At 38.1% G+C, this 24,005-nt stretch overlaps 1 protein-coding gene across 1 annotated transcript in view; it reads right to left on the reverse strand.

The window, feature by feature from the left end:
- Positions 1–8,726: 8,726 nt before the first annotated feature.
- PPP1R3A (protein phosphatase 1 regulatory subunit 3A) overlaps positions 8,727–24,005 on the reverse strand; it is a 28,716-nt gene continuing 13,437 nt past the window's right edge. The window contains exons 2-4 of the mRNA XM_027721232.2: positions 14,170–14,228; positions 13,926–14,062; positions 8,727–11,702 (exon numbers count right to left, since the gene is read on the reverse strand). Coding sequence (XP_027577033.2) covers positions 9,186–11,702; positions 13,926–14,062; positions 14,170–14,228 — 2,713 coding nt within the window. The 3' untranslated portion in view covers positions 8,727–9,185. The remainder of the gene's footprint in view (positions 11,703–13,925; positions 14,063–14,169; positions 14,229–24,005) is intronic.

Below are 24,005 nucleotides of genomic sequence, written 5' to 3' on the forward strand. Positions count from 1 at the left end.
CTTCATGCCAGGAGGCAGAATTATAGCGTGATTAATAAACAACTTTGATGTCAAATTGGAGGAAAAATATTGTGAACATAGCAAGGTAGGTTTTTGAAAGGGGATTGTAATATTTAATGTTGCAGTTAGAGAGGTTCTCTCTGAAAACTTCAGCAACTGTATTGCACACTCAGGAGTTTGAATTCTCTGCTTTTGCAGTCACTTCTATCGAGACTCACCATAGCAGAGCTCTATCTGCCTTACTGCCAGCACCAGCTTATCTGGCAGCTGTCGATTTTGGGCCATGATTTGCTTACCACTAATGCAATGCTAATAAATTAAATAATCCTAAGGGGTTTATTTGTCTATAAGTAAAGTATCTGCAATATCTTTGCATTAATATGCCTTTGTACTAAGAAGAAGGAAAAAAAGCCAAATGCAGGTCTCCGTAATGTCAAATTGAGGGGGAGTGCTTCTGGAATATGAACATTTAAAAGGACATAAGTATTAAAGAACTGGTCATCTGAAAAGGAAGTTCTCTTTATTATAGCTGTGATGCCAGACAAGAGGCAAAATAAGGTCGAGAAAGAAACAAGATAGGTATTGAAAGGGAACTGCAATATTTTATTACTAATTTAACTTAGATTACCATTAAATTATCTTCCAAAGTACTGTCTCTTCTCATGCACTGAGGCTGAATAACATTTGCTTATATTCAATGAAGTTCTTCGGTGCTTAAAACAAGAATTAAGTGGAGCTGAGTAATGTAAGGCCAAAGTTGTAATCCAGTGGCTCATGTAAGGCAGGGTCCACAGCATTCCCCAAGATGTGGTCTCCTGGTCATCCCCATCAAAAGACCTGGCATATACTTGATGTCCCAATATTCCCCAGCCTGGAGTTTGGAGCAGGAAATCTCTGGGGGTAAGACTCTCCAAAATATTGACACCTCAGCCCTGCTGTGTTTGCTCAACCGTGGCTTCTACCTACTTCTGAATTTATTTAGATTCACCATGTGACTTTCAGTTCTAAAGAGAGATGAGTCCACAATCAGTGGGTTTCTGAGATGTCACTCTGAAACAGCACATTTCATGGTGCACTGGTTAGTGAGCACAGAAGCCTTATTCAGGTCTCTGGCTTGCACTCCCAGCTGGTGGGCACCTGAGCTCTCCATTGTGTCAAGTCTTGTGGACTGTGAAGAAAACTTGCCCACAACAGTATGACTGCCTTAAATATCACACAGAACAAATAAACATGAAAATTGTGATGCCAAGTGCATAGCGAAAAATGTAGTTTTGTATCCACACAATAGAACATGGTTTAGCACAGGTTTATTAAAAATACAATTGATGAGATTACAGTTGTTATTAATCTAACTTATAATCAGTGTTTATTGAATTTGTAAGTGCTTGACTTTTTCAGAATTAAAAGGAAAGAACATGACAAATCCTGCTATTGAGTTATGCAGTATCAGACAACACACTCTTGAAAAGACACTGCGTTTGCTTCTTGCTCAATATGTCTGCACTAAGGGATGATGTACAGCTACAGGTGTGAGTCTGTTCAGATCAGTTAGTCTGAAAGGTCGCAGATGCATTTGATAGTGTTGAGTTTCTTACACTGTACATCTTGCAATATTTGATAACTTCAAGACAATAACAACTCGTTTAAACATTTCTTTATACCAAATTATATATCACATAATGAATAAACCAGTGCATTACTGTACATGCAGTTTACCAGACACATTAGCATAAGATTGAAGGCAAGTGTTGATGGTCTAGGGCACAGGTCGCTTAAGTGGTTGCTAAAGGTCACATGAGTGGGTGTCTGAGAAACACGCAGCCAAGTCCCAGCAATGCAGACTGTTAGCACGTCCTGGCCACACCATCCAAACACTCTGCACTTACAGCAGCCTGACCACCTCAACTGCAAGGTTAACAGAGGCATTGCCTTTGTCTCCAGGAACAACAGACTTCATTAACTGGCTTTCTAATACTGATGATTTTGTTGTTACTAATAAGCAAGAAGGGGAAATGAAAAGACTAGTCAGAGTTTGTGCTCTTTCTGGAGAGTAGCATGGCTGATGTGTTGATCACAAGCTCAATCTGAACTTAGAAGAAGAGATTTTTCCTATTTATGAAACTCTCGTCTACTATGGACCAGTGCAGGAACACACGTGCTTGCTTGCTTGCTGTCTCGCTCTCTTTTCCAGCTCTTTCTCTCTTCCTTTCTTCCCTCTGTTTTATAAGCTTTATTAGTAGCTCTGCCATAATTCTACAAAAATACTGCATTACATAAAAATTAGACACCAAAATTACGTTACAAAATTGTGTAAAACTGTTCTAGTTAGTACAGTTATACACAATTTTGTAAAAACTTTAGAAAGTTTTTTCATTAGGCTAATAATTTTCTGTGGATAAACCAGTAGTTTATCAAGCAGTGTTTCTCTTACACAACTAATCTTATAAACCTCTTATAAAAGCCTGACTTCTGTCATAATATGAAACTATAACATGAAACTACGATGGGTACAAGCCGAGAGCCCTTGTACCTGCTGACACATTTTCCATGGGTTTGCCTTATTCTGAGGATGGTCAAGGCATTGCTTAGTGGGCCTAACTGCCCCAAGGCATTCAACAGCCTAGACTGTTCCAGAAGGTATGAAATCTACATGAGAGACCTCCTACCCTTGTCATCTATCAGTTATGGAACTTGACTCATTCATAACAAAGATGGACAGACAGGCATGTAGCTTGTATGAATAAATAAGGAGTTTTGAGGAGCTTAATCAGGACTTTCCCCCAAACAGGTCACTGTTGCTGTCTTTAGAGAATTCAGGCTGCTCCTAATTGCCTCTGGTTGCCCTGGGAGTAGAAAGTATTCCTCCCTATTAAAGGGCCCTTAACTAGTAAAAGTAATTTTTTCACAGTCTATTCCTCAACAGTTCTCATTTCCCCTTCAGAGACACTAGAGAAGTATGGCAGTATGGAGCTGCCTTCTGTCCTCCACTGGAGAAGGTAGTGCCAGGAGGACAAGCAATTGGCACGCTCAGCCCTAGAAAGATCCCTGGTGGAGAGGAGAAGAAATTTCCACATAGATACAGCAAGCATAGTGGCTCATATGAGTCTGTATGTTCTGTGATTTCCCTGCCATCACACATATGTGAAACATGCTCATGCCCTGTGGTCCCCAGGAAAGTCTTCCTGCAGCCATGTATTAAAAAAAAAAAAATCAAAGAAGCTCTTACATGGCCCTGAACTCTACCAGACAATGCAGGGATTGTGGGAGCTTAACTATTTACAGATAGTTTTATATTTCTGCATGAATAAGCACAGGTGGACATGTACACTTGTTTTCTCCTGACACATATAGCTTCATGTCATTGGGGACTGACCTGCTTAAATGGCCATGAGGCGGGTTTGTGGCTCGAGCCTGAGGCTGTCCCTCCCTGAAGGGTTATAGCATCCTCAGAAGGAGGATTTCTAGTCCTCAGCGTGATACTCTAATCTTGAATCATTGAGTATCAAGGTCAAGGGCAAGATAATCTCTGCTATCAATTCCAAGTGGTAATTGATAAATTACAAAAAGAAGTTAGCATATACTTCAATTTTTACTACTTTATATAGCTAATACCATATTTGTGTTATCTGTCCAAACTACTCAGAACGTATTAAACTTTCACGTCTCTAGAGAAAGCTGTTCAGAAACTCAAATTAGCCATTCTATTTATTATTTCTTTTCCATTCACCAATGAAACCTAGTTCTCACCTTTCAACCCACTTGTCCTAGTGCCACCCACACACATACGCATACAAACATCTTATATGTACCACCAAGCCATCCAAACCTCACTCATTAAATGTCTCAGCTCACCTAGATCATGCTTGCTCTGAATGCAGAAATTATCAGTTCCCTTCAATCTACCCATCCTTTTGGAAAAAAAACCTGTCCTCACTCATGAATAGGTAGTTTTGGTCAAAAAAATCTCCCCTGACATCCACCTAAACTTGGAATCCTCAGTAGCATCAAGACTTCCTAGATCAGAAAAGCATGCTCAGTCCGCTCATTATCCATGGACCTCTATGGTCTCCTTTGCAGACAGTGCTCTCAGAAGACCCGCAAGTCTTAGAAAGTGCAGATGGGATTCACAAAAGGACATGGTCCCCTGAAGTGGAACTGTGATGGAATTTAAGAACCTTCATAGGTCTAAAAGAGAAGTTCACAGTTCCCTCATGGCTAGAACAATTCTCCCATCCCAGTTCATGAGGCACTGATGTAGACCTGTAAGAGTAACTTTGTAGACTAAGGAAGTAGACCTCACTGAGGAGGCATAAAGGTCTTGGTGTTGGTTTTGTATTCTATCTAAATAGAATTTCACACAAAAAGCACAAGTTATTCTTGGAACAGAGTTTATATCCAAATATCCCTGCAATCTACACTTATAAAGGGTTAACTTTCCCTTTCTCCAGTCCCAAAACTCTGAGATTGTTTTCTGCAAAGTATTCTGTTACTGAAGGCAGCAGTTTACGTGCCTCAGTGCGCAAGAGGGCTGCAGGATATGAAACCTGACCTGATAAAAGCATGACCCTGACACCAATAAAGGCACGTCCCTCCCACTAGCATTAAGTAATTAATCCCGCTGTCAGGGCAAGGGTGTAAGACCCAACTCTGCCATCAGGGTTTTCTATTAGAAAACTTTGGCAGCTCCCTATTTCACACATTGTCTATTTTGAATCTCATTCTTATGTTCAATGACTAGAGTGCCTAGGTGTTTTATTCAGGGGTGCAGATACCACTAGGCATATAACATTTAGTATAGTGACTCTGAACATTATCATTCTAACCTTCCTTTAGGGATCTAGTTCATACCCTGTCCTGTTTATTTTTTGATTTCCAATATTAAATAGGCCTTTAAAGGCTGTAGATTGCTTCAGAGCCTATCCTCTCTTGATCCAAAAGTCACTGATGGATAAGAACCAGCAATTAGTAAGAACAAGTACTTGGGTCATTAATGATTGTTCTCACTGTCTCCTAACAAGGTATCTGAATACAGAAATTTTTCCCACTCCTCTCTTTGCTGCCCTGAATACAGATTTAAGTAAATTCAACAGATTGGAGGTGTTGCAATATGAAAATTAATTTATTTGTTACATGTGCACTTTGGATAATAGCCATGGGACACCTCCCGTGATAGGGATGTATGTATACCTCATATGTTTATTAGTAATGCAAGGAAGCCTTTTTCCATTATATTACTTTTAATCATTGCATTGTATTGGAGTCGAGCCCTTTGTGACCACAGGCCTGTCACATAGGATCATACCTTCTTTCTGTTGCATAGCTTGAAAAAATAACTAGAAGCTACTAGAAATGAAAGTATTAACTAGAAATATGTTACTAAGGCCTAGTATGCAAACTAAATATGAATCATTGCAAAAATACAACACAGCACTTATTCCCTGAAATAAGTAGAAACCCAATATTTTGCCGACATTATAAAGGTGTTGCTTCTATACAACAAACAAAACTAAGAGGATTTTTAAAAGATATCTTATCACATGATAAATAAAAAAAAGATAAAATTACTTGCTTTGTTGTTTTAAGCACATATGTACTTTAAATTTCAGGCACTGTGCTCACAGATCAGTCTAGAGTCCTGTTTTGCAATCATAAACTGATTATGCCCACTAAATATTTTAAATATAGAACATAAAATCCCAGTCCAAATCTGAGAAATGCTAACAGTATTCCACTTGTGAGTAGATGCAAGGTACTTATTCTAACATTCAAATATTTACTCTAAATTCCAACTCTGAATGGCTATACATCTTAAAACGGTAAATCAAGATGTTTAACCTGTTGGACACAGGAGTACAGCCTAAGCATGCTTTCTGCAGAGATTGAACTAACTTAGCTAAATGTTAGCTGATATGTAGGAACTGGTTTAAATATATCATGACACACACTAAAAGCCTACTAATTTTTAATGAATGTCTGTATTAATAGATCCTCTCTATTTATCCCCGGTATTCTTTTTGCAGGTCATATTGACTCTCCTGAGCTCTCTGTAACATTTTTCTGCTGTTCTCCAGAGATTCATTCAATCCAACTACTTTCTTCCACCCATAGTCCTGGGCCCATCAATTGTCCCTGACCCCCTTTCTTGCTGTCCAATCAGCTGAGCTGAATCTTTGTCAATGAACCAAATATTTTGGGTTCAAATAAATCAGAAAAACCCTTTTTAACTTGCACTTTACATACAGCCAACCAACACACAAAGGTTCACATGGGTCCAGGATGCCTATGCTTCCACGTGAAAGAGCAAAAGTCCTTAAAATGCACACTCCTTGGAGTCCCCAGGATTCAATAAAAAACACAACCAGACTTTCCCACTTCTTCCATGGTGGCTGAACTGCTGAACTGCTCTGCTCTTCACAATAAGACCTGTTTCCAAGATATTTAAAGTTCTTTAGTTATCTTGAGTCCTTAGGCATTTAGACTGCCAGATTAAGACTTCTCTAAAAAATAGGCATTATAACTTCTGGGAAAAGAAAATTCCCCTGGGATGCGAGTTCCAAATGAAAGTGTCTACACACAAATGGAAAGTGAAATATCTATTATTTTGAGCAGAGAATCACTTTCAGCATAACTCAGTTGAGAAAGTAGGAGCCCACCTATGCACAGAGGTACTGCCAAACCCAGGTGGCCACAGTCCTCCTCACAGTCCTCCTCCAATCGTTAATGTATATTCTGTAGGATGGCAGGTCCAGGTTTGGTAAAGCTGAAAATATTCAAATATGGGTTTGAATCCTGTGATTTCATGTGTAGAGCTTTCACCTAACAGGCCAGGAACCTGGACTTTGGTCCTTGCTCCGAATTTTATGAATTTTGCTTTAAAGAGTTATGTGGTAAATTAGATTGTAGAAGGCTTTTAACTAGCAACTGAAACTAAATATTCTAATTTCTGCCCTGGTGGTTTTAACCATCAGACTGAAATGTGTCCTATGCCCTTGATCTCTCTCCCCTGAGGAGTCTGGTACTTGACTACATGTTGACACTTTCAGCAGGGTGCATCACACAAATGCAGGGTACTTTCTTCACCTTTTTCTCCCTCTAACTGAGGACCTTGACCTTTCCAGAATATATTAGACACCGCTTGAGAGCTTCCACTGTACTGGGAAGTGAAGCAATACCTGATGTCTCTGTCCCAGTGAGGCTGAAATTGTGAATGACTTAGACCAGGGACCTGTCACACTGCAGAGTGAACTACCAAAAGTAAGGCAATGTCATGCATTTTGGAGAAGTGACTATAAATGTCATGAAAAGCCTAGGTTCTTTCAGCACTAGTTGTCTCCAGGTAAAGAAGGGTTTGCGATCATGATTTTGGATTACGCTGATTTAACTTCAATCCTGCTTTAAGTCTAAGCCTAAGCTTTTTACTGGATCCAGCTCCTAATGTCTATTGAATTAATTTCTTTATCTCGATTAATATTTTGCTTGTATACATCTTTGAACATCTGGACACGACCTTCAGTGTCTCTCCTTAATGCCTCTACTCCATTGCTATAACACATTCATGGATTGCTTCCAAAAGTTGTTAAGGTATCCAGCCGTCAGCACACATATCAGCAACAGACCACGTACACATCTGCTCACCCCACTGAATGCACTGCTCCCACAATGTTTCAAAGTTTTACCCCCTGTAGAACAGGAACGTTAAGGTGTCTGCTGTAGCAGAGTGTCCTAACATCCTGAAACATATGAGTAAGTTTTAAATGAACTTTAAAAGATTTATTTCAGAGCTAAGTTAGTGACTAAATAATTTTTCTATCATATAGCTTCAGCCATATGTTGCAATCAAGACTTTCACAGTTGTGGTATTTCACAGTGACAGTAAGGAAAGTGAAACAAACAGAGCTTAAAAACAGTTCTTTTCCCTTAAATTCCAGGGCTCCAGTAACATTATGCAGCCTTGGTGCTTCCTTTAACATGCTACCTGTGAAGGCATTTGTGACCATCCTCCGGGAAATGGCTGAAGAGCATCATAACCTGTCCTTCCTTTTCCTTCTCGACAAACTTTCGCCATAATCCTGTGTGGGACACCTGCAATGTTGGAGCAGCAAAGTCACCAGCATGGCTCCCCCACAGGAATCCTGCTGCACAGGATCAATTTGGACTCTCCTTAGGGCAGATACTGCCTTTTCTGCTTCGCCAAAACCACACAAGGAAGCCTCACTGAACACCAGTGTTTTGCCCTGTGTTTTCTCTTGGTGTTTGGTTAGCTCTATGTAGCAAGCCATAGGAAAAAAGCAATAAACCTAATTCAGACATGCTTCACACAATCATAGCGTTCCTTTGTAAAATTTATTTAATGTTTTGTAGATATGCTCAACAACACTGATGAAAAAATGTCATTCAAAGGCTTTGCCTAAAATAACAGTTCAGTGAGATTCTCAGTTGTGTTACACAGTCCTCATTTACAAACACCAAAAACTTTCATGCACCTGAGTGAATAGTACCAGGCCTGTGGTTGTGGCCTTCAATCTTTACAGGGCGGAAACAGAACATCTATTCTGCTACACATGACATCCTGAAAGTTACATGATGTTACTAAGTCAAAGCCTTACATTTTTCAAACAAAGGTATCACTGGAGCTCTAAGTCAAAATAATGAAATACAAATTTGGAAAAATGTATTAACTTATCAAGAGATGCATTGCTCAGAGCATTGAGAATTACACTAGCAGATTATCAATTGCAATGTCAGTACCAAAATACTGATTTAGATTTTATATTGTTCCTTGTGTTGTTATCTATTACACAGAATCTTAGAAAAAAAATTCCCGGAAAAATATGAAGCTTTACTGCAAAAGAAGTTAAAGCAAGTAAATGGTGGGTTTAAGTACTACAGAGATATGAAGTATTGCTTCTTCAAATCCTGCTAAGAAGCAACAGCTGTACTTCATTTTAACTTGACATGCTTCAGAACTCGTACTCATATAGGTATTTAATGATCCAAACATAATGGTCCTGTATAGTTTAATTACTTATATGAAGGCTCAAGTTCATATGTAATCTGTTAAAAAAGATGCTCCTCTGGAAATCTTGCTTTGGTTCTAACAATGAATAAACTCCTTAACAGTGAAAATGCTTTGATGGAATTGGAGATTATTGACCATGGATCCTGAGCACAGCTGACAGTAAATGTTATTTCTTCTTGATAGACTCCTTGTTTCTTCCTCCTTCATGGTATAGCCAAAACAAGGAGAACAGGTAGAGTGCAAGGCAGACCATCAAATCATAGTGGTAGAGTGTTGCAGAAAATAGAAGAAAGAAGAAGAAACAGAATATTTTGAAGGCAATATGTTTTAAACCCGGAGACTCATTAGACAATTTAAGTGCTTCACTCTTCTTGTTAGAAATATCTGCAGAATCAGAAATGTGCTGGCTTTCTTTCTGTGAGTCATCAAGATTGTTTAGCATTTTCCTGTCAGTTAATAAATGGTCAGATTGAGAGTCTTGTCCTCCACCTTCTTGGGTAGACTTACTAATTAAAATTTCTGGCCTCCATAACTTCTCTTGTTGGAGCTCTGCTTGATGGAAACACTGACCTATATTTCTTCCTCTTCCTTCTCTAGAAATTACTGTATCTGAAGTGGAAGGTACTTCTCCTGTTTCAACTTTGGGAGGGAAGTTTTTATTAATACACATAATTTCATTTGGTAGATTTAAATTGTACCCTGACTCAGCAGCAACCTTGTCAAAGACTTCGAATTCAAAGTGTCTATACAGGTGCTCCATACCTCCTGCTGCAGTGGACCCTTCAGAATATGCTACTGAAGAGCTTTTAAGATGGTGACTAGGAATAGTGTTTGTACCAGAAGGTGGCATTTTTGTTTCAGCTTTAGCACATAAATGGGAAAGCATACCAACATGGCTTTCTTCCCTATAGAGCTCTTCTGCTTCCTCACTGTATAGATGCTTCTGGGTGCTCAGGGGACATTTAGGTACTTCTGAATATAATGCCCGCTGCAAATCTTCTTTTTTTCCTGTATCAGAAACCTTTACTGCTTCTCCTACAGGTAGAATATTGCCTCTGTCTGGTTGTACTTTGGCACATTTTTCCCTGCTATTGCATAAAGACTTCATTTCTCCTTGCCGTGTTTCATGAACGCATGCATTATAAATACCTAAAACTGATTCCTTTTCAAATTCAGTGTCATATAATACACCCACTGTGTTGAGTTGACAAAGAGCATAATGTGAACCATCATTTCTCCCTTCATGTGTATCAAACGCTGTTTCCTTTTCCTCTGTGGGCCTGTCACTTAGTGCAGTCTCTTGAGGTAGCTTAGCAATTACTGCTTTTTTGCTGGCAGACATTTTTTCTGGAGCACTTTCTGATGTTGTTTTAATTATATAAGCTGTACCTGCCTCTGCTTCCTCTGTAATATCCTGCTCAGAGACAGAAGACTTTTCACAACTCTCTGCCTCCTGGCAGGTAAACAACTCCTTTGTGGAAGCTGTGCTCTGAGGTTCCGTGCTCCCTCTTGCTCCCCACTGAACCGTGCTCCCCATTTCTTGCCACCTCTGCTCGGTGGAGTTTGCTTCACTTTCCCTTCCAATCAGTCTCTGTTTATTTGTGTTGTCTGGCTTATCTCTGTCTTTTAACCTCATGAATCCTCTGTTTTCCTGAGTGTCCTCAACTTGCCTTTCATCCCCCCATGTGGCCCTGGGTTTCTGCTGCTTGTTCTCGGCTGGCAGAGGTGTTACGTTCAGGGCTTTGGCATTGTGTTTCCTATGTGACTTGAAAGGCTTGGAAATTTCCTCCTCACCGATTAATGCCAAGTCTGCTATTTCGATGACTTTCTTCTCCTTCCCTGCATCAGTGTTAGAGTTTTTTCCCGACATTTCACCAATTCCTTTTTTTTGCATATGTTGTCTTTGTGTGGAATCTATTGAGACATCAGCACATGCAAAAGTGCTAGCATATAAATCTTCTCTTAAATCTACCTGAACTTTGCTTTCAATAATCTTGATTTTTCCTTCATATTTATCAGCGTCTGATAACAAATCCAGAGTGTGGTGAGACATTTGTGGTGCCTGGTACTCTGGAGCTGGATTAGCATTGCCATCCAGCGTCCTTGCTATGCATGCATTTAATTGCATGGATTCATCATGCTCCGGAGAAATGGTTTCTGGTCTCGTTTCACAAGCCCCTTTTGAGATAGCAGGAGCATCCTCACTGATGAATACCTTCTCCATCATCTTACTTCCCGAGGCACTATCTATTTCACCTTTTGAAATATCTGTGTGGCTCTCTCCTTGTCGGCTTGAGACAGTGGCCGTAACACCAATAGCCTCATTCTGCTTTGTCACAGGAAAATCTTTTGTGGATAAAAGGCTCTCACTGGTAACAGTATGTTCCAAAGACCGCTCACCACCATTTACTGAGCCAGCAGTGACTTCCTTCCCTGGTAGCTGACTAATATAATCTGTTACAGAATACTTAAATTTATCTTTTAATTCTCCTCCTATCACTTGTGAAGTGTTTTCAGATGAGGAACTGATAGGCACAGGGTGCAAGTCACTGCTTCTTTCTATACAGGTTAGCTGTTTCACCAATCTTTCAGTTTCACTTGGAAAATTAACTGGTTCTGTGGTGTATAAACTCCTTTCATCTCTGGAAGAGGTACCTCTAGCTTCTGTGAAGTGCTGATTTAACTGAAACAATAGAATAGAAAAGAATGATCAAAAAGTGCTTTGCAAAAACACGCCAAATTAAGGAGGTAGGATTTCATTATGGAAAGTTTTGGTTTCAGTAACAAAGCTTATATGGAAACATGTTCCAAACCATTTGCAAAATTTACATTGGATGTATTTTTTAACATAGGTAATGAGCTTTATGGGGGTGCTGAAAGGAGCAGGAAATAAAATAACATTCAGAACCCTCTTGCTTTATTCATGAGTTCAGTTAGCTGCTAATACATTTTATACAAATTAAATCTGAAGAGAATATTCCCTTAAAGGCAGGCTAATTCATTCTCTATACATTTGATTCTAGGTTTGGAGAGATGAAGCCGTGGGGCGAGGGAGTAGGATTGGCACTTAAATGAGGGCATTGATACAGTACATCAATGCCCAGTAATGTATAGTATTGTCCAGTAAAACAAAGACACATTTCACACTGACAAACTCTGTAAGGATTATCTGTGCTTCATTTCTCTCAGGGACCATTTTACAGGCTTCAAACCAGACTGTTTTTAGACAATCTGGTAAGACACGAGTTGGAAATGAGATTAGCAAAGTAAAAGGCCAGAAACTAATCACTCCCCCTCCTAGCTCCCAAATATCATATTGTATTATTCAGCTATGCTGGCTTGTCATTGCACTCTCTTCTCACTTTAGCACAGTCACACTGATAGCACTAGCTGATCAATTAGAGGCTAGATTCTTGGGCACCCCTTTATGCATCTGCACTTGCTGTAGATACCCCCATTACAGTTTCTCTTATTAATATGTTTTCTGCAAAGCCTCTGCAAACTATTAATAGTAAAACGTCACTCAAAGAAAAGTGAGGGAGCTAATGTCTCTGCAAATTCTGTTTTAATGACCCTCTGCCAACCAGTGCTCAAGTGTATTTGAGTTCTTCGGTGATGCCAACTGTCAGGATTTAACAGTGAGATGCCTGTGTTTTTTTCCCCTCCTCATAACTGACATTTGCATGATCTCAATAATTATATGCAAATCTTACGATTTCCCCTTCTTCTCACATAAGGCTCATGTTACTTGTCAACTGCACAGCTGTCTTGTGAGCCAATGCCTGTGCGTTTCAAAGATTTGGTTGTATTTCCATCTATTATAAGCCTTCATTGTTTAATTCATTAAAGAGTGCATAGTGGAAATTAACATCTAAATTATAGCTCCCCCTTCATTTATTGTATGGACAAGTCTGGCAATTGATAAACAAACGGTTATATTCAATCCTGTTTTTTCTAAAAGGGTGGACTGAGAACAACAAGAGATTTTAGAGGTCCTCCTTTCTCTGTTTCACCGTAAAAAACAAAGAGACTGATTTTCAGTCAGTGAAAGGTCTTACAATATGCAACAATTTTCAACTGTTTTAAAGTAAAAGACAAGAAAAAATTATATTCAAATGAGAGGATTTTTTTCTCTATGTCAATGAGAAAAAAAAGAATGCTTCTCATCTACCTTTCCTGTCTGATTCAGCATCCACATTTTCACAGGTGATAGCTATTATAATCTATGATTATGAATCTATGCACCCAAATGATATGAGCTGAGAACAGACACTGAGAATAATAGATTGCTGTATGTGTCTCATTTATTGCCATTTTTTCTTTCATACTGAAAAGTGCAAGGCAAATCATGCACATTCATCCACGCACACAAATCCAAATAGATTGAATGTTCACTGAGTGTGAAATTCATTGTAAAAAATCTAATATCAAATACTGATACATAAAAATCTGCTTATATAAATATATATATACCTATTTTGCTTATACATCAGGCTACATAGTTATACTTTGAAAAAACCTTAAAAGCAAGCAGTAGTATAAGTATAAAAAATTTTACCAAATATAAAACCTGTATTTAAGAATATTTCCACCCTAGAGACTAGGAGGGGAGATTTTTTAAATGCTACTCTTCTAATTCCTTCAAACTGTCATTTAGAGCCTCTGGTAAAGAAGTAAAAGGGAGAAGTCATTAATTTAAGACCAGAAAAAGTTGATACACTGTACTGAAATCAAAGCACCTTCTATTGTTGAATCAGTTAGAGATTCAGTGTAAGTACAGACCAAGGCTTTACATTTGTAAATTAGTACATCAGTCAGCTCTGTTAAAAGGGGGCATTTCACCAGCTTTGAAGCGTAAATGGATTCAAATCATTTAATACTGTAGATATAATTGTATAACACTTACCAGCAACTCTAATTCTTTTTCATCATCTTTGTGATCACCCTGCTTGTATTCTGCATTTTTCTCTTTTATATTTTTATTAGCTTGTTCGGTGTCCTTGTCTTCTACTTGTGAATAAACAATCTCTGGGATGTTTGTGTCTGAAGAGTTAAAAAAAACACAGTTGAATAATTTTTGCGAGGTTGGTTGTTACACTATTTTTAATTAACGTGCAGTAAGGAAGAACTAATTAAACCGGGTGTTGTACCTGAAGTCTTTGAGTTATTCCATGTGTCATCATCAGACGTTGCCAATATTTCTTCCTTTCTGCTAAACAAAAAGAAAATTCTTGTGTTATTCTGCAAAAATTATGTTCTAATTCCTCTTAGACTCAAATATAAAGACTACTATTTAATTACACAAAATTTCGAATGCTGTTTGAAATTCTGAAAATAACAGCTATATAAAATGTAGCTTTTTTTTTGAGTGACCTGATATTAAGGCTTGGTCTTAAGAAAGAATTGGCCAAGAAAATGAGAATGTGTTGACCTTCAGATTACATTGCAAAGCTGATGGGTTTTCCCAGGCATTTTTTGAGAAAGCAGCACAAAGGTGATTAGATGGGTCAGTGACAGAAGAGTATAATTTTGGGGTCAGGCAAGGGTCTGGGAGGATATATGTGTTCAAGAGGCCAGGGCTCTCTCTTGCTTGTGTTTTTCAAATATTTGTATATATACAGAGATGGCTGGAAAAAGACATCTTTGTTACCTGAAATAATCAAAAGATTCTCCCTGCATATGTACAGTATAAATCCTGTTGCTAAGCTATGCCTGGCCAGCAGGAACGAATTCTGCTTCCCTGCAGCAAGTGCAATTTTTTCTGTTGTTTTGCTGGCTGTGAAAACAAAGGCCAGGTCCAACACGAAAAACACCTACAGAGAGGTGCTTAGTGCCTGCAGTCCTCATCTATATCAATGCAAAGTGATAGCAGCTTGAATTGTGTGCTTATAGGGATCTAACCTTTAGTGCAAAAGGGAAAAAAAAAGTTAAAATAGTATCACTTATGTGAAATGTAAATTATTATATCAATCCTAATGACTTCTCTATGAGGAGTGATTTCTTTTTTTGTAGGTTTTAATTTATGCAATTTTCAACCAGCCGTCCACCTGAGTTACTGAAAATTACTTTCTAATTTTCAAATATTAATCTTTTCCCCTTCTATTTTCTCCTGGTGTCTTTCATTTGAATTGATATAACATTAACTCTGCCACCTAAATGCTTAATTCAGAAGGAGGATGCTAAATTTATACTCTGTTAAAAGAAGCTAGACTTTGACTGTCACCAACTTTTTAAAATCCACTCTTTATAGGGTTGCCAGACTAAAGCAGACAGAAGCTGCTGCCGGTATACCATTTGATCTCTGACACTGGCCACCATCAGATACTTCAGGGGAAGATGTAAAGTTCTTGTAGGAAAGTACTTGAAGTAATTTGCACTGCCTCTTAAATTTCCTCTTGGTCATTTTTTGTTGGAAGCTGTCCAAGTGCAAGATTTAATGCTTGCACATTTAATGGTTCTTTTTTACCATTAATTGCAATAATGCTGAATATTCTTGCAATCCGTATGAATGTCATGTCACTCTTGAATCCTGGTACATGCATAGCCTCCACACATTTCTCACTCTCCTACTCACACCGTGATGTACTTTCTCCTGTCAGCAGTTGCTATAATCTGAATTTAATCCTGAATTCAGAGCCAGGTCCTTATTTTCAGTAGATCTGTGGAGTTTTTAATGTAAATCATTAGTGCTTATTATTTATACATAGGGGTTTGGGGAGAGCTGTTAATTTGTTTGTTGGGGTTTTTTTACTGTTCAAATGCTCATCTTAGTGTTACATCTAGTTCCCAGTTTTCTTCTGCCCTTCTGCATCTTTTTCACTCACCTGTTTCCATAATCTAGACACCCTGTAGAACAGGGCTTAACCGTAAGATAGATACATTAAAACATTTAGGTGCTAATAGGTGTCTGCAAAAGCCCTTAATGAGGAGCCAAGATACGTAAAACACGTGAACTGAATCATCACCCAAAAATAATAAATCCTAAACATGGGCGCAGCAGGGAATTCTGTTGAATGTAGCTGAATTCTTTGAATGTAGATGTCTACCTGCAGCATTCAGCAATATGAATGCAACTCTTGGAAGGAGGGATGGCATAGTTTGCTGCTAGAAGAGACTCTCATCTACTTCTTAAAGGAATGGCGTTTTTCATTCAAGAAACATTCCCAGAAGAAGGGAAGATTTTGATGCCTATATCTAGCATAATAGTCTACAGGCAGCTGTAGACTATTCATTCAAGATGAAGTGGCACTTTCAGCTTCTGTCACACCCTCATGTGATAAAAATGCTGCACATGCATCCAAAAAATATCCAAATTGCCAGGACAAAGAACATTTGGGTAGAAACTGGAGGACAAATTTCTCTACTCCTCATGAAGCTGGATGTACAAGTTCTTTAGCTTAATTTTAATTCCCTAGAGAAAAGAGAAACTGGATTCTGCCCCCTGTTTCCTATATTCCCTATCCAGTGAATATTTTTGGTTTTGATTAACAAATTTTCAGTGTAAAAATACAGACACAGTCTTTGAATAAGATGCTGAGGATGAGTAGCTATTTCCCAAACCTTTAAATGAACAGGTATAAAGATGCTTCAAGTTGGATAATTACAGGTGTGTGCTGGGTTGGTGTTATCTTATCTAGCTTTAGTCTCCTATGCATCTGTATTCAGATAGTCTTGTCTATCATGCCTATCATCAGTTGTGAGGGATTAACACTTCCAAAAGGAGATGCATTCCCTCTAACATGGGCATCATGAACAAGATGAAGTGACATATCCTTCGGAGGAGCTTCTCTGTCTCTGGACCATAAAGGGAACTTACAGCTTAGGTTGTTATTGAAAGCTGCATGAATCTTACCTTGTAAGTGTAAATTTTAACTGTAATGTAGCTATGGATTTTTAGTGTCTGGGGCTGTAACACTCAATGTATGTGTGACCTGAGCCCCTCAGTTTTAGTTTTGCTGTGATTGGAGTTGAATTTTTCCTTAACTCTTGTTCTAGTAGCATCTAGAGCCCTGGTCCACACCTTTCTTTTCACAACTGCAACACAGGTAATAAACAGCAATGATAACACAGTAATTTCTTGAATGTTGCACTGAATTTTATAAAGATTTCTGGTTTATAGCCCATTATTTTTGCACACGTGTCCCACAAATACCTCAGTACAGAGAATTTCAGTGTAACAGGTATTTTCCTTATTTTACTTCTATATCAGAAATATCCATCCTCATAATACTATTGGAAAATCTAAAATTAACCTAAATTGAGGATGTTGATACTGCAGTGTTTGAGGATCACAAGGAGCATAAAATGATAGTAATTTAAATCACTTCTTCAATTTAAGAAGTGATATGAAGATGTTGAGACTATGAGTGCATGTAATACAGAACAACCTCAAACACATATGTATACCCTAAGGACTGAAATACTTCCCAAAAGCCAATAAAAATTACCCCCTTCATCAAACAGGGGCAATTAGAAGGTATTTGACTGGTTAGTTTTTCTCCATATTTTTCTGAAACATTCTCCTAGCACACTATCAGAATTCTGTGAGCAGATTTTTAAATTAGAATGTTAATTAAGCTTTTGCTTTAGAAATTAATTATCACACTTTGTTGTGAAAGGTGGTTTAAATTTGTCTACATTGTGAGAGAAAAAAAATTTGTGTTCTGTTAAAAACCTTTTATTTTTATTTTTGAGTGATCTGGGCATTCCAGCAACAGTTAAAGCTAGAAATAAATCCATGATGTCAGCTGATGCAGTTCTCCTCCAGCATATGTACCTGTAAACCTGCAGAAGCTCTCTTGCTTCTGCTGATTCAGCTGAATGGGGCACAACTTCATAAAGTACACCAGGAACTTAAGAATTTCTACCAGCTTAAAAAACTGAACAACTTACGATCATATGATTCATTCCTGATGGAATTATCATTCACTTGGACTGAATTATAAAAATAAATAAGGAATAAAACCAGGTTATCATTGTAATTTGCATTCATTTATGAAGCTCAGGGTCTAGTTAGTAGGACAGAGAGGACTGAAAATTTGATGGACATTGTGTGAAGGAGTTCAGAAGTCAAAAAGTTGCACAGAATTGGCATCCCAGAAAGGAAATGTTAAACTTGAACACTAAAGATGTGAAGACTAGATAGACAATGTATAAGTGATGAGAAAAAAAACAATTAGCCAATAAATATTTCTTTGACTTCACAAAGGGTTGGGGTAAACTAAGATATGTCAAGGCTTTCTAAATAGCCTTTTTAAGTTAAATAGGGAGTTTTTTTTAGAAGTGAGGTTTGATCAAGATTTCAGATGATCTACGTATAACCCCAGAATCAAGAGACTTCTCCTAAAATTTTCTACCACAGAGCTAGTAGTGGAGTAGAGTCCTATAGGAACAGAGATCTTACAGGACATAGCTGATATGAACAGAGGTTTAGAAAATTATATTATTTCATCCAGTCTGGGAGCAGAACTTGTTTAAATATGCTCTAGTTAAGAGAAGCAGATAATCTCCAACCCAAATCTGAGAGACCCAAGAGAGGAAAACACATTGTTTTAAAACCTTTGCTATTCAAATATATCAAATTGATCATGATACTACTGTAACAGTATTAGAAGAGTAGAAAAAGTAGTAGCTATATTTAGGAAAAAAAGAGAAATAGTGTCAAGGCAACTACAGGCCCAGCTGCCTTCAAAAACTTTTCACAAGGGATTAAGAACAAAACTTAAGTGAGAGAAGAAATACAGATAAATAGAAAATGGCATAAAAATGCCAGACCCACCTGATAATATCTGTCTTTGATAAGATTACTACATTTCCCTTGTCTAAAAATCAGTTATCAGGATTTCATTAAAGCATTTGTTGTGCAGCCACATGGGAAATTTATTAATTAAACAGGAGAAGAGGGATATGAATATAAGAGCTGGGTGGTGGAAGAGAGGCTCTCAGTGCCAAGCAGGGTCCCACAAGCTGGGCTGTGTGGAGCTAGCAGGCACCACTGAGGAATTGGAGAGGACCAGTCATGTAATCAGACTTACTCAGTCATGTTATTACAGACCAAAGCACAAGAAGTCAAAGTTAAATTAAATCCGTGGCAGATAGGAAGTTGGGAGACATGACCAACACAGAGGAGGATTGAAAGAAATAGGTGGCCTGGAGGATCAGGATAATAGATAAGGGATGAAATTCAAAATTATAAAGTGCCAGGTTATACAGTTAGGGACTAGAAAGAGTTTCCGCCACAAAACTATGCCTCAGAAATTGGAAGAAACAGATGAACAAGAAAAATTTGAGTGTTTTTTTATCAGAAAACATTTCCAGGCCGCTGGTGTGAGATGAGCAGGACACTGATATCAAGGCAAACCAAGTTCTATAGTAATGAGTCAGAGAAAGTTTTCCCAGTAATGAAAGATTTACAAGAAATGTTCATGTTGTGGCAGCAGGCACCAATAAGAACTCTTACGGAACACTTGTCTGCAATGTTCAAGAAAGATTGACTCAAATTGGAACAGGTGCAGAAGGGGACTACAAGAAGACTTGCAGGATGAAAAAATCTATATTAACCAAGAAGATAAACTGAGTACTTCTATTTTCAGAATAACAAAATAAAGTCTGAGAGGAGAAAATGTTATTGATATAGCAAAGGGGTAAATACTCAGAAGATAAAATTTTATTAAGCAGCCAGAATATTAATGTAAAATTAATATAAAGAGTTCACAAAAACTTTTTTTTATAGAAACTTAAAACAAGCTCTGTAAGCATTAGAAGACTATATCCTGTAATTTTTAAGTGCAAATACCAGACACAAGAAACTGAGAAGGTCTCAGTATGGAAACATGGATATATTTTTGTGAACTGGATTATGCAACATGTTTCCAAAGGGTTAAGACTTCATGACCCCATAGTCCCAGTCCAGTCCTATTTCAAATGTTCCTGTGCAGCTATAATGCCCTGAGAGTTATGCTTTCAGGACTGCACATTTCACTGTGCAATAGCAGGTGCTTTGGTCTGGTCATAAATAGGTTTGGGACTATAGCCAAAAGCTACTAACTTTTCCATAATGGGTGGTGTTATCATAGCTTGTCACGATTTTAATTCACACACCAATATTTGGCTAAAATTGCGTCTGTATGTTTGGATACCTCACAGCACTGTTCACTTTGTTCTGTGTTATATCCACTTACACTAGATCTTACTATTTAAATCATGAAATATTTATTTTAAAGAATGCAAAAAAAGGCTAAAATAGTTGGATTACAGAGTATGGAAAGAGAAAATGTACCTGTAAAACTCCTGAAATTAATGCAAACTGATCAATATATTTAAAAGAAATATATATTTTAAAGGAATATATTATTTAATATGAAATTCAGAGAGGTATGAGGGTGTTAAAGTATTCAAAGAATGTATTTCTTAAATATTTAGTTAAAAATATGTAAAAGGAAAAAAAGTTTTCAAAACAATTTTATTTACAAATCCAGACAGTCCTGGGACCTTGCAGAATCTTTCATTATTCTGATTTTTACTGTAGGTTCAAAATACATTAAAAAAAAAAATCAAAATTCTATCCTGAAATGGAGGTGATTTTTTTTTGCTAACATAACTAACATAACTAACATAAACCTCATAACAGTTGACTTACTGGAAAACTACATTTAAAATATTGCTCTATTTATACTGTTCCTAAAACAACAGTCGGATAGGGGAGAAAATATTAAATTCATGAGGAGGTGGAAATGCCAGGAGGTAAAAGAAAATGGTACTATTTAAAAAAAAAAAAAAAAGTTAAAACCATAATCTTGATAATCTCATCTCATTATCATGATGAGACAACTACTGAAGACACATCCCATCACACTTCAGGATCTAGATCCAAACCATGTCCTGACCTCTCGGTCTTTGTATGACAACTAAAGGAGTTCGGGAGCCACCAAGAATCTTGATGTGGATTTTCAACGTAAAGACTTTGACTTCTCTTGTGATGTTGTCTCCATGGTTAATTTTATTCTATTTCACTCACTAAGTATATGAACTAAATATTTAATGAGTAAAGATAAACTCACTCCTTGCTTCCATAAGGCTCAGTCCAAAATTCACTATAGGGACAAGTCTCCCACTGATTTAAATTGATGTCTGTGTTATCAGAAGCTGAAGTTATAGTCTTATAATACAATCACTCCCCAGTTTGTTATCGCATGCAGTTCTTAGTCTCAAGCCCTTGTGTTGCCAGAGAATTCACATCTGAGCTCAAGAGGGGAGGTGCAGCCCTGGCTCGAAGCCACATTTGTGCCTCCTGGGGCCTTGCCTTGCTGTGTCTCAGCACCAACCAGGGTCCATAAGGTGGCGTGGAGATGACAAGGAGGCTGAGGATTACCTGCCTATGCACTGCCATAAGAGGGTATATATATTATTTCTCCTCTGGAGAATTTCTAACATGGGAGACTGCTTGCTGGAGGTGTGTCCTACAGCCTCCCCACTGAGCAATGCTTGACCTCTTATTTTAGGCCACTTGAAAATCAAGAGGCCACAAACTGTCTGCAGCAGAGACACATGCAGTGAGACATCTTTAGGTGCAACCACTCACATGTATGGAGAGAAGCCATTAAGTTCATGCTCAGCTTCCCAAGAGCAAATCAGTACATGTACAGAGGTTTCAGTGCCCAGTAGTGTCTGGTAATGTTGGTCACACTGGAGCCAACCAGGTTGGTGGGCAGTAGGATCTGGCCTCATCGGAAGTTCTACCTGCAAGTTGTATCTGCCCAGGCTCTGAGCTACCTGTGGCTACAGAGGAGAAAGACCCTTGATAAAGCTAAGGAGTGTAATCACTGTTATTACTGGAGCTGGTGCTTATTTCTGATTTGTTTACCTGCACGTTTTTGTCTAAACGAAGACAGAATATTATTTTTATGAACAGTATGTTCTCATTTGAAATTGACACTAATGAATGCAAGGCTTTTTCCCCCTCTTGTTTGTACCATCAAATTAATTAGCTCTATTGTGACATCAGTATTTTTCTCAAGTAGTTCAAGGCTTGAGCATTTTCCTTTCTTTTTCTAAAGGGCATCTTCAGTGCCCTTTATCTACCATAAGAATCATGCATCACTTGTATTTTTCACAACTAATGCTGTTTATTATAAAAACTGATTGTGATGTGAAGATTGTTATACCGTGTGGCAAATTGCCCAAACAATTACTGTAAATGCATGAGCCATAAACTGTACTGCCAAGGACACTGGTAGGTTAGCTCCTATAAAAGAAACAATTAGAGTCTGAGGTGAAAATAACAGAGATGAGATGACAGTTATTGAAAAGGCAGAACATCCAGTTTAATGTTGTAAATATAGGCTTGTGGATTACACTGATGGTTTTAAAGTGTTCATGACTTATTGAATGGAATAAAGTATTCCATACTTTAGAATGGGGCAATAATTATTATTCCTTTTTAATTGTGATGTCTGATGCATTTGTGAGCAGTTGCTGAGAACATCCCCACATTATACTGATTCTAGTTCTAAATTATCATCCTGCTCCAAGGGTTTGGGTTTTTTTATTATTATTATTTTATTTTTTTAGCATTTTGTTGTTCAGGGTCTGTTCTGAACAAAGTATTTTCTCTTGAGGAACTTGGAGTGCTTAGAGGGTTACAGCAGTAATTATTTCAGTTTCAGCCTACACACTTCACTGCTTTAAATCATCATTAGAAGTTTCATCCCTCAGCAACTCCTGCTGAGACAATCTTAAACTCCTAGAAAAAATTAGATAAGAATAGCTTATCTTTATGACAATTTGTATATAAAGATATTGATAAGAATTTGCCAGAAATTAAGAGAATACATTTTTTTCTTAGGAGTCATCTAAATATAGGAAAAGGGTTTTTATGATTGCTAAAGAACTTCAGTAGTTCAAACCAGATTTGGAACATACAAAGATTAGGGTGCATAAAAAAAAGATGTGCACCCTACAAGAGGATGTGTTGCAATAGACTATGGCATACAGAGAGAAAATAAAAGAAAATTGACAATACTGCATAAGAAAATTGACAATACTGCATAAGAAAATTAAACAGTCCTCTGTTTCTTTAAGACAAGACATAGGGGTAAAAGACAATGAAATAAAATTCAAATATTAGACCCTAGGGAGAGCACTAAACAACTGGACACATAATTATAGCTGTCCCAGAAGGCAAAGGTGCTGGGCACATAAAATCAGAACTGGGAAGGGTCTGTCCAGGGTTTGGAGGAGAGGACAAAGCGAGCAGCAGAGCAAGCAGCAAAGGGCAGTCTGTGTCTGCAGCATACGAGAGCTCTGAACTACAGAACCCATTAGTCAGGGCAGGTGGGGAGAGGTTGTAAAATGTCTCTGAAAGCAAGTTGCAAGGAAACTAAGCATGCAGCTGTAACAGTTTTCAGGAAAATTCTCTATGTAATTTTCAGGCTTTTACATACTATTAAGAGAAGCTAATCGTAATGTTAGGTAGGATGTCAGAGCTGTGTTGGACGTTGAAGGTGCTACAGTGAAGTTCAGAGTGGTGTTGGGGAGCAGAGCTTGGGAGGTGGCTGGGCTGTGGGCCTGGGCACGGGCTGTGTCCTCAGACTGAAACACCTGCCTCCTACCAAAACTCAGTGTAGAATCCCGGGAACTAGACCTTACTTAGATAAAGCAGAAATCAACAGCTGCACTAATCACAGACAGACCAGGCCAGCACAGAGCAGTGTGAGTGAGGTGCAGAGCATTGCTGTCTGTGCAAAACAGAGGACATCTGAAACTCAGCCAGTATCATTCCTCATTCTCGGCTCCTAATGCACGCTCCTGAATTTCTACTTGTCAGTTGGCTTTACCTGAAAATATGGCCAATTCCTCCCTAAAGGCATTTTGACTTCAAATGACCTCTCCTTGTGGAGATGCCATGTTACATATAACATTGTTATTACATGTCGCATGTGGCAATACCATGGCCTTCTGTTTTTATGGGTTTTTTTCCAGGAGGTCT

This window comes from Pipra filicauda, unplaced genomic scaffold (assembly GCF_003945595.2).
Source record: "Pipra filicauda isolate LSUMZ 115617 unplaced genomic scaffold, ASM394559v2 scaffold40_size4127951_pilon, whole genome shotgun sequence".
NCBI lineage: Eukaryota > Metazoa > Chordata > Aves > Passeriformes > Pipridae > Pipra > Pipra filicauda.